Here is a 13,275-nt window from a genome sequence, read left to right as displayed (position 1 = left end):
TATGCAGTGTGCAGGAAGTAGCATTGCTACTCCAAGACATGTCCCAATAACAAGGTGGTAGTGCCACTACTAAATGAGTATTATTTTTATAAATAGTAAACCAGATGTTGATTTCTCATGTGTAAATAAAATCTAAATTTAAGTTCATATTTTAATATATTTTTATTGTTTCTGACATTTTTTATGGAATTCTGTCTCAAAAAAGTCAGGATAAAAAGTTAAAGCTGTTGACCTGTTAATGATTGCATCGGTTATCCGTGCTGGTGGTGATCAGATTAACTACATTTTTTAGTAGTAATGTGGTATAATTACTTTTATTACTTTTATTATTTTGTCACCAGCAAAAACAGGACCTTATTTTTTATAGTTAGTTTGTAATAAGTAAATAAATTTCCTCATAGATGAGAGATCCTAATGAAATATGTTGCTTTTATCTTCTAGACTTTTTTGCCAGCAATAACAAATCAATATCATGTTTTTAACTCGTACAAACGAGTAATAATTTTATTGTAAATATACTAAAAACTTTTAATCTGTGAGATATTTGTATTTACAAGTGAATTATTAATGAATGAAATGATTAAAATATTCTTTAACATACATGGACATTGTCTTCTGGAAGAAAATCCAACCCTTTACGTAATTTATATAAAAAGTATAAACATTTAATCAAACCTGTTGTCATTTACAGCATTTGTTCTTGATGTTTAACTACATTTCTCAGTAATGATGTTATGCTACTATTTTTGTTTTAAAATTTAAATAAATAATTTCTTTATTAAAAAAAATTTATTGGAGATGGCGAGATTTTCAAATAATCAGATTTAATAAAACAATATTATTATAATCAGATTTGTGGTGCATTTTTACCTATCGTTATTACTAGCTTTAAACTAACTTTATTACTAACTTTTAAAGATCTTTTTGTAATTAGTAATATTTTGTCAAGTTTTACTTACTGGCAGCTACATAGTTTGTTTTTTGACATGAAGATTTATGTTCAAAGCAAAGCTTGTGGTGAACTTATCAAAACATAGCAAAACGCACACACACACACACACACACATACACACACACACACACACACACCTCTGTAAACATCTGTATACAAATATAGATAAAAAGTGCCCGAACGATTTTAATCTACAAACAACAAAACTATAGACAAAGTACAAAGGTCAGGCTGAGATTTTGAGGAATTGTATGAGGTAATAAATCAACACTAATACAGGTGGAACTTAAACATTGCTCCGTATATGGGCATCTAAAGGGTGCAGCTGTAGTCAATCATAACCAGGAGGCCGTGAAGTTAAATGGCACCTTTGGGCTTTCTAAAACAACATAAACGAAATAATATTTTTAAAACCTGTTCCACTCATGCAAAACAATCAGTGAAATCTCAGAACTACCACACACAGACACACACGTCACGTATATATGCATGTAAACTTCAACATTTTTGTTTTAAGTTCCTGGCTGTGGCACATAAAAAGCTCCTGTATCCTGCCCTTGGAGCAAAGAATAAATAAACTAAAAAAAGTATTAATTTCTCAGACTATTAAATATTATTTGCTTAAATATTAAATCTATTCAAAAACCCATTTTGTTGCATCCGCACCCCCACTGGGTGTATGCTAAACTGCTGTTATGGTATGATGACAGGAAATTTGCCACCCCATTTCATATCTGTAGATGGCAAGTTGGTCGTGACGTTGAAAGGTTGGCGAGCGCCAACTACCAACTGACGCACTAAGGAACTGGTTAGCATTTAAAGACGTCTCTTTGAAAGCCTGCAATATGACTGTAAAATGATACGTTTGTCATGTAAATATGGCTAATCCGAAAACATAAACACGTCTTGTAAAGTGTGCACACATTCAAAGATAATGCAGATTCAGACGCAGCGTAAGTGGAGTACTTCACATAATTGAGCCAGAGGAAAGAAAATAAATGAGAGAAAAAAACAGGGGGGTGTTAGCTGGACGGAAAAACGCATCTTTGTCTCACTCGGCCTCTCTCACTGTCTCTCGTGCATTCTCGCGTCGTTTCTCTTTCGCTCGCTCGTGCACTCTCGCACTCTCTCATGCTTTCTCTCTCTCTCTCTCTCTCACTGTCTCTCTCTTTCTCACCGTCTCTCTCTCTCTCTCTCCCTCTTTCTCTCACCATCTGGTCTTGCTTTATGAGCACAAAGGCTGGAGAGAATGAAAGAGGGACAAGCTGCTCTTTTCTTTTTCTGCATTACTTCATTCAGCTCCGTCAATGAATGGATCAGGCTAAACCACAAAAACTACAATGCAACATGAAAGCTGATGACAAGTTTATCACGGCGAGTGCAAATAAAATAAAGGTTCTTATAGTAGCCACTCAACAATGAAATTAGACACTAGTGCTTGTTCTCTAATTACTTAATAAGAATTGTCTGTATGGAAAAGTAAAGGCACATTTAGGTTTTTTTTTATAATAACCCAAATACAAGTGTTGCCAAATTTAAATAAAGACAAGACTAAGATAGATAAAAATGGAAAATACTCAGTTACTGTACAGATTTTAAGTATTTGTGTTGTTTTTAATGTTGCACATTACTTGGGATGATTTAACAAGTAATTCTTCCCATTTCAACTTTTTCAAAACTATATTTGCCATTCTTTGCATAAAGACTCATTACACTTATTATTATTATTATTTCTATTATTATCATAACTTTTTAACATAAAATAAATGGCTCTTTTGCACCAAAAAAAGTGTATTAGACTTAAATATATTAAAATAAAATAAAATAAATACATCAAATAAAAACTATATAACATATTTGTAACTAAACATCTTTCATAGATCCTGAAGTTGCATATTTTAGGTATTTTTACTTTTTAATTCCAGTTCATTAAAATTATGCCTAAAAAATAGCCGTGCATTTAAATGAAAATTGATTAGTTTCAGTTGATAATCATTTTCTTTTTGCACAGGAGGGAAGAAAAAAGTGCTTGGCCAGTCGTCTGGGCATTTCAGTCCGATCTGCACTTTTTCCACCATGTGTTCTGCATTCATCAATAATCTATTTAAGCTAAGAACGCATTGTAAGTGCGAACGGGCACCGAGTGTGACATTCCTGCAGAGGACGTTCTCCTGCCCTAACCTCCTGCACACAACAAAATGGCTGATTATGCGATTTTGCCAGACAAAGGGTCCTCCGCACCCTCCTCCCCGACCCTGCCTCTTCTGAAAAAGGCTCTGGCCCTTTTGTGTGCCTGTCAAAAAAAAGACTGACCACACCAATAACCTAATGGTCACGCTGCACCAACTTTCACCTGCCACTTCTCACATATCCTGTCCACAACCCGATACTTAACCCTGACCCTAAACAATAATCGGATTCCAATTGCTACCCAACATACATCAATAATCCTATGTTAACCCCATTCCCAGCCAGGTGTTCCCAGTCCTAACCCAATTCCCAGAACTTCCATAACCTCATTCCCAGGCATGTCTGGAATATGCTAATCATATAACCCAAAATACATCTTCTACTTTCCCCTCATACTTTTACTTAATCTTGATTCTGTTTTCACCTCAAGGACATTTTAGCCCAAATAAGCTTTCCATTTCAAGCACTTTCCTCCAGCACCTCTCTGAGTGTATTTTGCTACCTGAAATTAGATCCTATATTCAGATCAAATCAAACCAACCATCTTCACGCTGAATGCCAGTCTTTGCTAATCTATCTTCACTGATATCTATATCCAGAACTGGTGCTATGTGTAGAGGAGGTAGTTCTTTAGAAGGAACTATATGCTAGACTCGCTTCCTTTGACTATATGACACATGCAAAGTTTGATTAGCATTTTTCCTCTCCTGTGCTAGTCTGTGAGAGCTAAGTCTGTCTCAAGCTTTGTTCATTTGCAATTTCTAACTATTAAGCTAGGCTAATAACTAGCAGTAGAATAATCTATCCTAACTCAATTGCTGATATAAAATAAGTTATAAACAAATGCTTGTGACTAGGCTAAGCTAGGCTTAGCAATGCTAAGAAGTCTGAAGTAGAAGAAACTATTTCGATAAATTTCGATAAAGCTTTGTACATATTGACTAGACCAAGATAAATGCACAGTGCTAAATATAATGCTAGGCTAGTACCTATCAGGTTATCATCACAATAGATATGTCCAGTATCTACTGATTAATGTAAATAAATGAATTAATGATTTGAACCCATACAGGGCTCAGTACAAAGCTAGCTACAAGCACAAGCTAAACAAGTCTGTCTAATTAAGGTCATGCAAACTTTACAAAGCTAATGACACACCTAGGCTATTAACTCTAATATATAACACTTTAACTTAAATAATTTAACTTAAATAATGCAAACTGCCTAAAAATTCAAAATTCAGTATCAAGCTACCTAACAAGCTACCTAACAAGCTAGTAAGATGGTAAGTCAATGTATTTTAACTCATATAGTGCTAAGTTCCTAACATTTTTCCCTTCGTGGCTATATTTGGTCTAATTCTTTATGAAGATAAAAATATTGGGCTACTAGTAGAAACAAACATACTGCTACAAGTTTGTTCTCCAAGCTACAAACTCCAATATGTTCAATAATGACCCTTCAGGTCATTGTTTTGTGCCTTTTAACTCTAAGAACCGTTTTCCAATCATGTGTATTACTAGCAATTGTGAATTAAAATTGTTTATTGCTATAGTAATAACAAGGCTATTTACAAGGCAAGGCTTTTGTGTAGTTTTGTTAGGCTAGTAAGTCTCAGGTAGAAGTTGTAAATGCTAGGCTGTTTAGCTAAATGTTTTGCTAGCTATGTTTGGTTTAATTGTTAGCTTACACTGAAATATCTTGTTTACTGCTGTCTCAATGTTTGTTTTTACTAACCTTTTTGTAAAGCTAGGCTGTTTAGATTCACACAAAGTATGAATGGTTTTGTGGATTGTTGATTTATAAAACCTCTACAGAGCTCATTTTAAAGCTAGACTAGTAACTCTTAGCTAAATCACTTTAGTTTAAATGATATAATGCTAACTTGGACTGTTTTATTGCTACAGTATGTAGTATAGATTAATAGCTTTAATTTCTGACCAAGATTAAATTTGTAAACTTTGATTATATCAGAAGGTTTACTGTTGTTCCAGGGAACAACATAAATATACCTAGAAATGCACAGCAGTGGTCCAATTATGTACTAATACAAAATGTTTATCTGACTAAATAAGCACATCATTAAAGCTACCACAGCAGCGTCAAGTGTTTGTGGCTTCAAACCAGGTAGGCACCTTTATTTTGAACATACACTGCTTGCAATTCTCAGTCAAATGATCTAAAACTGCTTCACTGTACATGATTGTGTAAGGAAGAATATCTCCTTTTATCTAATGCACACCATTTGTTTTTAAAGGCTAATCCTTTTAAATTGCTATTTAAAACTCGCAGTAATTTGTGTGTCGGGTCATTGTTTAATTATTTTCCCTTTTCCCTCCTCCTTTATTCCCGTCATTCTTTCTTGATGGGGCGGCCGCGGAGAACGCAGGGCCCTTGGCTCGGGAGACAAGACGAGGCAGTGTAATGAAAGACAAACATACAGCCGCAAACACCTGTTAATGCCTGCTTCAAAGAAAAGAAAGGAAGGGAAAAAAAGACAGAAGAAAAAAAAGAGGGAGATTGGCTGCCAAGCAACAGCTGAGGGCCCTCAGGTTGTTGACCGATCTTTATGAATCAAAAGCGAGAAAAATAAAAAAAGAGAGATAATTGTTCCTCTCCCTTTTTGTCTATAATGGGATATGATGAGGGTTGACAGAGGTAAAAACCCGTCAGTCATAAACAAAGCACAGGCGGCCGGTTAAGCCTCCAGTCCTCAACACAAGTCAAAGTTCGGCAACAGAAATTACTGTCATGACTGACAAAGATCCAAAATAGGTGTAAATCTGTCAAGTTTATTTATCTAGCCTTGTTTAGTTTATTTAAATTCAGACAACCCAAACTAAACACTGAACCTAAATCCTTTATATGTAACGTTATTAATATTTATTACGTATATAGGTTACCAGTTGGAATGAAGATGGTGATGCATATGATGCAGCTCTTTAAGTATAAATAGGCGGCCTAAAAAAGTCCAATAAGCAAAAAGAGCGAAATTCTAAGAAGTGGTCTAAGCACATTTATCATGAGGTCAGCTTACAGGGTTAAACTATGGAGACTTGAAGCAACTAAACAAAGCAATAAAGAAAGATCTGTGGAGGTGTGACCTGTGTCTCGCAGTGCACAGTTATACAGAGAATGGTCAGGTGCATACAAATGTAATGCCTCTTCTAAAGCTCAAAAGGACAACCTAAACCCTGTCCAAACCTAAGAAACAAAGCAGATTTCTAGATGAAACCTTCTACAGAATGCAATCAGACAATCATTAATTTGGTTAATCAAGCAAAACCTGCCAAAAAAGGATATTGCACTTCCTGGGTATTGTGAGATGTCAGACATGTCCTGGAGGTCTCCACACTCAGACTTGATGAGCGAAAGAGACAAGCTCTCTGCCGTGCTCCCTGTGTGGGTTGGCGAGCAGGACCGTGTGTGCCCCATATGGTGGATGGATGCCATCTTGGTCCGTAAGCTGGTGGTCTCTCGTGAGAGGTCCATGGAATCAGGTGAGCCTCTGTCTTTGCCTGGGTACCCTAATGAAGGGGCACCAAGTGGACCCTGAAAAGGATACCCCATTAGTGGAAGGGGAAAGGGGTGGCGGAAGGATGGTGGACTGAAGCCCATGTTGGCGGAGAGGGAAGAGGGATGAAGGGAGGGATGGTGGTGGGCTCCATGAGCACCCACTGCTGATGACTGGTGGTGTTCGACTGCAGACTTTCGCACAACTAAAGGAAGCGCCTCTGTCTGATCGTTGGCACTGGGGAGTGGGACTCCACCGAATGACTCATGTGGACTCGGGATGATGACATCGCCAAAGCATTGCAGACGCTGATTAGCTGTGTGAAAATTAGGGTTGTCCCCGTTAATGCTGAAACGAGCATGAGGTGCAGGAAGTGGTGGGAAAACCTGCGGGAGAGGCCGTGGAGGTTTTGCAAAGACCTTCACTACTGTGTCCACCACCTGAGACATGGCAGAGTTCAGTTCCTGCTTAAGAGTCTCTGCTAGTTGCTTGCCTTCTGTTTGCATAGAATTTGGACCTTTGCCCCTCTGTAAGCCCTCCCTTTTGGGCTTCTCGCCATCCAGCATGGCTTGTTCTCTTAGCAATGCCCTTGCCCGATCCAAAAAATGTCCCGGATCCAAGTCCATCTCATTATCAGAACGCTCAGCAGCAGAATCCCGCATGGGCTCATCAATGTCTCCATCCATGAGCCCAGCATCAGAGCGTCCACTGTCCTCAGAAAGGTTGCCTCCGTCATGTTCTGGATCATTCCCTTCTGAATCAGTGCTATCATAAATCTGGAAGAACTTTTCTTGCAGTTGTCGCAGCTGTTTCTGCATGTCCTCAAGCTGCAGCTTAAGCTGCCTGCGTTCCTCCACCTTCTGCTCCTTGCGCACAGAAACCAGATGCTGGAAATTCTGCTGCTGTTGGGGAAGTTTCTGTTTGCGCTTGTTCTCGCGGTAGCCCTCTCGTGGGCTGGATGGTTGTTGGGGACCTTCAGATTCTCCTTCACCATCCCGCTCTCGTTCTCTTGAGCTGGAGTTCGATGACATCATTACATTGGGTGAATGGCTCATTCCACGAATGATGTTCTCTACACGAGCCCGCTTGGCCCGGAGATGCTCGTCATTGAGTCGCTCAATGTCAAAGTGACCCAAAGTTGGGCGGCCAAAGGGTGACAGACACTCTTGAGGACTCTCCTGGGATGAGTTACTGCAGGCGTCCTCCTGGGGCACTTCAGACCCATTGCTGGAGAGAGCGCTACTAGGGAACCCCGGTTCTCCTCCTGGTCCACCTCCATTTTTTACCATGTTATTCTTTAGTAACTGAGAAATGATGGTTGCACCAGGAAAGGACATCATTGCATCTTCATAAGAATTAGCTCTCTTAAGCAGCTTTCGAAGCACATTTGATTTGGTCTCACTGGAGTCACCGTGCCTGAGCTGGGTCCCTTGACAGTCCAGCAGGTCCTGCTCCCCGCTATGATGGGCGTTCATGGCCCCTAGGATGGCAGCGGATTTTCCTGAATGAATGGTAAAGATGTCTGCAGAAGCTGCTGTTGTCAGCGTAGAGGTCGAGCCCACGGTTCTTTTTACACCAATATCTACTCGTCTTCTTTTGGTCTGTCGGTTTAGAAAGGACTCACTGTCATGGTCCGGCATCCCTGGTGCTACTAGTGAGCCATTTTCAGGGCCAGGGCTCACGCTGTTAGAGTAAATTTCTGGTACCTGTTGAAAGAAAGAGAGACAAAATGATTTATAAAGACATTAAGAATTAAAATGTATGATAATAATTTGCTAAATCTATTACACAACTATACAAAATGTTCAGTAAAGTATCATATAATAGAATAACACACCATAACATTCTTATTTACAAAAAATGAACCTCTGTGTGGCAAAAATCAATGAATGCAGGACAGACAGAGTCAACAAAAAATATTTAAACTAGGAGTATCGTACATAACGAACAGATTCACGTACACATGATGTCCTTATACGACAGTCTCTGTAAGAAGAACCTTTGAACATTTTGAACATTTGATCATTTGCAAACAGGAAATTTGATTAAACTCAGTCAGACTGTCGGAAGTGTAAATATAGGGAGTGCGGGTGTACGGTGGTGGGTGTGGATAAAGGAGTGGGGCTTAACACTTTAGCTTTGCATACATGAGCAAAGTCCTACATTCTACATACTGCTCTAGTGACAAACAAAGCAACAATTGTTGGTTCATACAAAAACAACAACAACGTCAAAAATCTGCATAAAAATTATGTTAATCACCTTTCAACTGTCCTCGTTTGTCCTAGATTTAGATTGGTGATGACGTTAAAATGCATGGGGAAAAAAATGAAGGTTCAGAGATCAGAGGAAGGAAGAATAATATAAAAATTAGACCTGTGTTTTCTTCTAATGAAGCATATTATTTCAAACAACAATGGCTGACACTGGACTATATTGATAATGATTTTTATCAGTTTTTTTTTATATAACATATAATATCATTTTAAATCTTTCATTGTATATCTTTAAATAACACCTCAGCAAATAAGTAAAATGACTTCACCGGCTTTAAAATATTGTTCTGAATTGAACACAGTCCAACCCTGTTGCTTCCAATTCATATTTGACTTTATGCAAATTCATATACAGTACACCAGTGTTTCCAGTCAAGGCCATACATACCTGGGCTGCTTTACTATTTTTTATGTGTGTTGTCATTTGAAGATTTATTTAACAAGAATAAATAGAAAAGTAAAATAGAATAAATTGGTAATTGAACTAATTAATCAATAATAATAACATCAATAATAATTTTATATTATTATCTTATGCAGTAAATGAATGGAATTTTTAATTAAGCAGGATTATATTTTATCTTTGGCATATGACTGTACATGGATTTTTGTAACGCTGTAAAACTTTATAAATAACTTGATGTTTGGGTTTATCACCCTAGCATTCCTAAAATGTAATAATCAGACCAGATTAACAGTGTTGGGAATTTAGACAACCAGGTGTCCACACAGACATGATTGGCTGTGTCTGAGGAGGGAAAAGGGCAGAAGTCCTGTGATGGATTGGCGCCAGGGTATTTCAGGGTATTACTGTCTTGTGCCCAGTGTTTCCTGGTAAAACCAGACCCACCACCTGACCAGGATAAAGCGGTTGATGAAAATGAAATGAAATTTACTTTTGTAGTCGATGCATTTTAAGATTAAGAAGTTTGTTGAGAGGGTATAAGAGGCGCTCTGAGCCTTGTGACCATCCCCAAGACAAAAGACAAATAATACATAGGTAACTACATTTATATATTTGGCCAGTGATTTTTTTATTTTGTAATTTTATCAAGAAAATGCAATTATTATTAATATTAGTATTACTATTAGTATTAGTAGTGGAAGTAGTGGTAGTAGTAACACTAATTTCATATAATAATCTTATACACATGCCATACACATGATATAACCTGAGTCACTTCAGCACTGCTTTTAAACACATGCATCATTACAGAAGGATGATAGATGAATTCATTGAAGTCTGTTTACACGCAAAGAAAACAGGACAGCTCTCATAAACAATGTGAGACGTGTTTGCTTTATTTGACGCATGGCGGTTTCCAGCACCTGTCTTTCGTCACGGCGCACCTGTCTGCCCCTTTGCGCATGCGCAAAAAGCGCTCCGCACGCAAATTGCGGCCAATTTTCACGGAATAAGACTTTCTTCTGGACGAGGAACTAAAGCAGTGAGAAGTTTTAACTTCCCTTTGCTTTACATGTATTGAAACTGACGTATATATTTCTGGAAAGTGGTTACTTTGGTCTGGTGTGGACAGATGAAGAATTAAGACCAGAGCACGGCTGTTTGGTGTGTGTATATTTGGCTGGTTGGTCTGTGTTTTAAAGTTAGCAGTACAATGCAAAACATTGTTTTATTTTATTGTATTAACACGTACAGGGTACAGTTCATTCAAAGCTAGGATTTAAGGGTTAGTCAGGATTTTAAAAAACTTAACTTTATAGATTTCTTCTTCATTTTAAACAGACAGGAAATACATAAGTTAGTTGTTTAATCTGAAATGTACGTGTCACTTTTAATAAAAGTACACAGAAGTAAAGCTGGAACATCTAATTTTGTTTTTTGTAATCAGTTAGCTGTAATTAAAATAATGATCATTTATAATGAAGATGATACTACAAGTTACACTTGTAAGACCCCGTATGTGCTATAAGTTTCTTTTGCATAGTTTTTATTTGTTCTAAAGTGTGTATTTAGATTCAGTTAATGTTAGCCAAGAGAAAGTTGTGCTACTGAATTACCATCATTAATGTATACAGTGAAAATAAACGGACACCACGACTTTCAGTCAAATTAATGTAGTTTTAAAATGTGTTAAAATTTTTTGAAACACTTTATATGTTTAATCAAAATGTCAATAGTTAATGCATGAGTTACACTTTAATAGGGAGTTTGTATTACAGCTGCTGTATGTAACTTTGGGTAATTTAAATTCATCCCTGGTAGAAATAATTTCTCGCCAGAGAAAAATCTGTGGTGCGGTTTGGAAAGTCAGGACACATTCAGTCTTAGAATAAAGATGCCATAAAAGAACCATGTTTGATTGCTTAAAGAAACCAGCTCATAGTCTATTTAAATGATTTGTTACTGCTATATGACAATATCCAATTCACACAAAAATAACTTGTAAACACCAAGTGGAAATGGTCCATCAGTTTATTTCGTCACTTTCAGAAACTATTTAAAGGGCTGGTTATAGAAAAGGGAACCAAACATGATTATTCTATGTCATCACTGTAAATACCATTTTCTGGCTTTTTGTGTGACAGTAGAGTCTAATGTTGGGACATCAGCTTAATATAACAGTGAGTTTTAAGTTTACTAAACTTTACCAAACCTGACCCATCAGATTTTAGGGCAACGTTTTGTTTGTTTACTTGTTTTTGACACGAGGTATAATTTTAATTTACTCTTAGCACAATCTCTACTTTTTATTAAAGTACTCAAAACTCACTGTAATTTTGTGTCTTGAGTTTAGACTTGAATAAAGTTTAAAATAATAATAATAATGGTGCTGATGAGTGGTGCGCCTTGAACCGTCACCGTCAAACGTATTTAATGGTCCGAAATTAATCTACTGTACCCTGTACAACCACACAATAACCACGATTTAAAGATTTAAAGAAAATAACTATTACATTAACTTAATTAGTAAGACGTGTCGGGTCAATTTAATTCCGCTGTGAGAAACGTGCGCAAAAGCAACTTATTTATTACGGTTCCCTTCGTAGAACTTCAAAAACTTTCCTCGTTGTTTGAAAATGTGCACATGTCTTACGATCAAACGTGTAATAAAGTAACTAAATCAGACACGAAACCCCCGGGAGAGTGAACCAGGATGACCGGGTGCACACAGCGCGCTCTCAGGGGACGCGGACGCACCGGAGCGCCGTAAGATCCGCACTCGGTAACGTGCTCTGGCTGGCAGGGTAAAGTCCCAAAAGTGGGGAGCGCTGGCACCATACACAGAAAATAGCCACATAAAAGAGATGTAAGAGAGGAGATGTCTGTGTAACTGAGTTCCAAGAGCAGGGATATGTTTAAACTACAAAGATGAGACTGGGAAACATCATAAACTTGATAAACACGCACACTGTTTAAGATGCGTTCCAATAACTATTTGGATTTTGGACCAAAAATGCTGTTTCAGTTGGCTGAAGGACGTATTCAGACGCGTTTAGTTTTGGGATGGTTCCGATTTCGGATAAACGGACTAGACTTATTTTCATGCGGTTTCATTTTATAAGGCAATGACTTCAAAATAAACACGCATAATGTAAAGTCAAGGCTGACTTACCTCTTCAAATCTTGCGTGAAGTGAAAATCTTCTCTTAATCTTCTTTTAATGTACTCGGCGGAGTTGCGCGATACCAAACAGCGCAAATTATTCTCTCTGAATAACGGGAGCGTTATTACGCGCTCGGCAAAGAAAGCGTGAGAAAAAAAAGACAGAGAGAGAGCGCATGAAATAAAGAGAGATAGACAGGAATGAGATAAGTAAACCACTGAGTGAAAGCAGGAGCAATCTGTCTCGGACCGGACTACTGACCGGAGTGCGTGTTTGTCGGTGCGCACCGGCTGTGATAAAGAAAAAAGCGCTCCGTGTGTGCGCGCTCTCCTCAGTGTGTGCGCGCTCCTCCGACTGCTCTCACTACACTTAAAGACGCAGCCGAAGGAAACAGGAAAGAAGCGCGTCACAGTTGTGCATTGTGATGTAACCGCCAGCGCCTACCAATAAGAAGTGCAGACAGTGGAGGAGAGGAACCCGGGAGGGCTGAGAGGATCTCGGAGAGGAGAAAAAAAGGAAAGAAGAGGAAAAAAGGAAGCACCTTCACCTGGCAAATCATCGAAGGAAAGTAAATGACTTGTAAGGAGAGGGTTTAAAATAATGCAAATTTAAGTGATTCATTAAATCAAAAGCTTATTTAGAGTCATTATAATGAGATGCTTTTATTATTATACTGTATAATATTAAAAAATACATTATGTCATGCACTTTTTAAAAAAGCAACTCTTTTGTCACTGAGGTTGCACCATTATGGGTACGTCATTCTAATGTACC

At 37.8% G+C, this 13,275-nt stretch overlaps 1 protein-coding gene across 2 annotated transcripts in view; it reads right to left on the bottom strand.

Annotated features, from left to right (window-relative positions):
* The window catches only part of LOC134320447 (prospero homeobox protein 1-like), a 34,710-nt gene extending 21,851 nt beyond the window's left edge, over nucleotides 1–12,859 (bottom strand). The window contains exons 1-2 of one of the 2 annotated variants that reach the window (XM_063001832.1): nucleotides 12,511–12,859; nucleotides 6,446–8,362 (exon numbers count right to left, since the gene is read on the bottom strand). In XM_063001832.1, the coding sequence (XP_062857902.1) occupies nucleotides 6,446–8,296 (1,851 nt within the window). In that variant the 5' untranslated portion in view covers nucleotides 8,297–8,362; nucleotides 12,511–12,859. Of the gene's footprint in view, nucleotides 1–6,445; nucleotides 8,363–8,918; nucleotides 9,006–12,510 lie in introns of those variants that run through there. The other variant, XM_063001833.1, reaches the window with a different exon arrangement.
* Nucleotides 12,860–13,275: the final 416 nt, after the last annotated feature.

This window comes from Trichomycterus rosablanca, chromosome 9 (genome assembly GCF_030014385.1).
Source record: "Trichomycterus rosablanca isolate fTriRos1 chromosome 9, fTriRos1.hap1, whole genome shotgun sequence".
Lineage (NCBI taxonomy): Eukaryota > Metazoa > Chordata > Actinopteri > Siluriformes > Trichomycteridae > Trichomycterus > Trichomycterus rosablanca.
The sequence above is the reverse complement of the archived record's forward strand: the minus strand, read 5'-3'. Positions and strand labels throughout refer to the sequence as shown.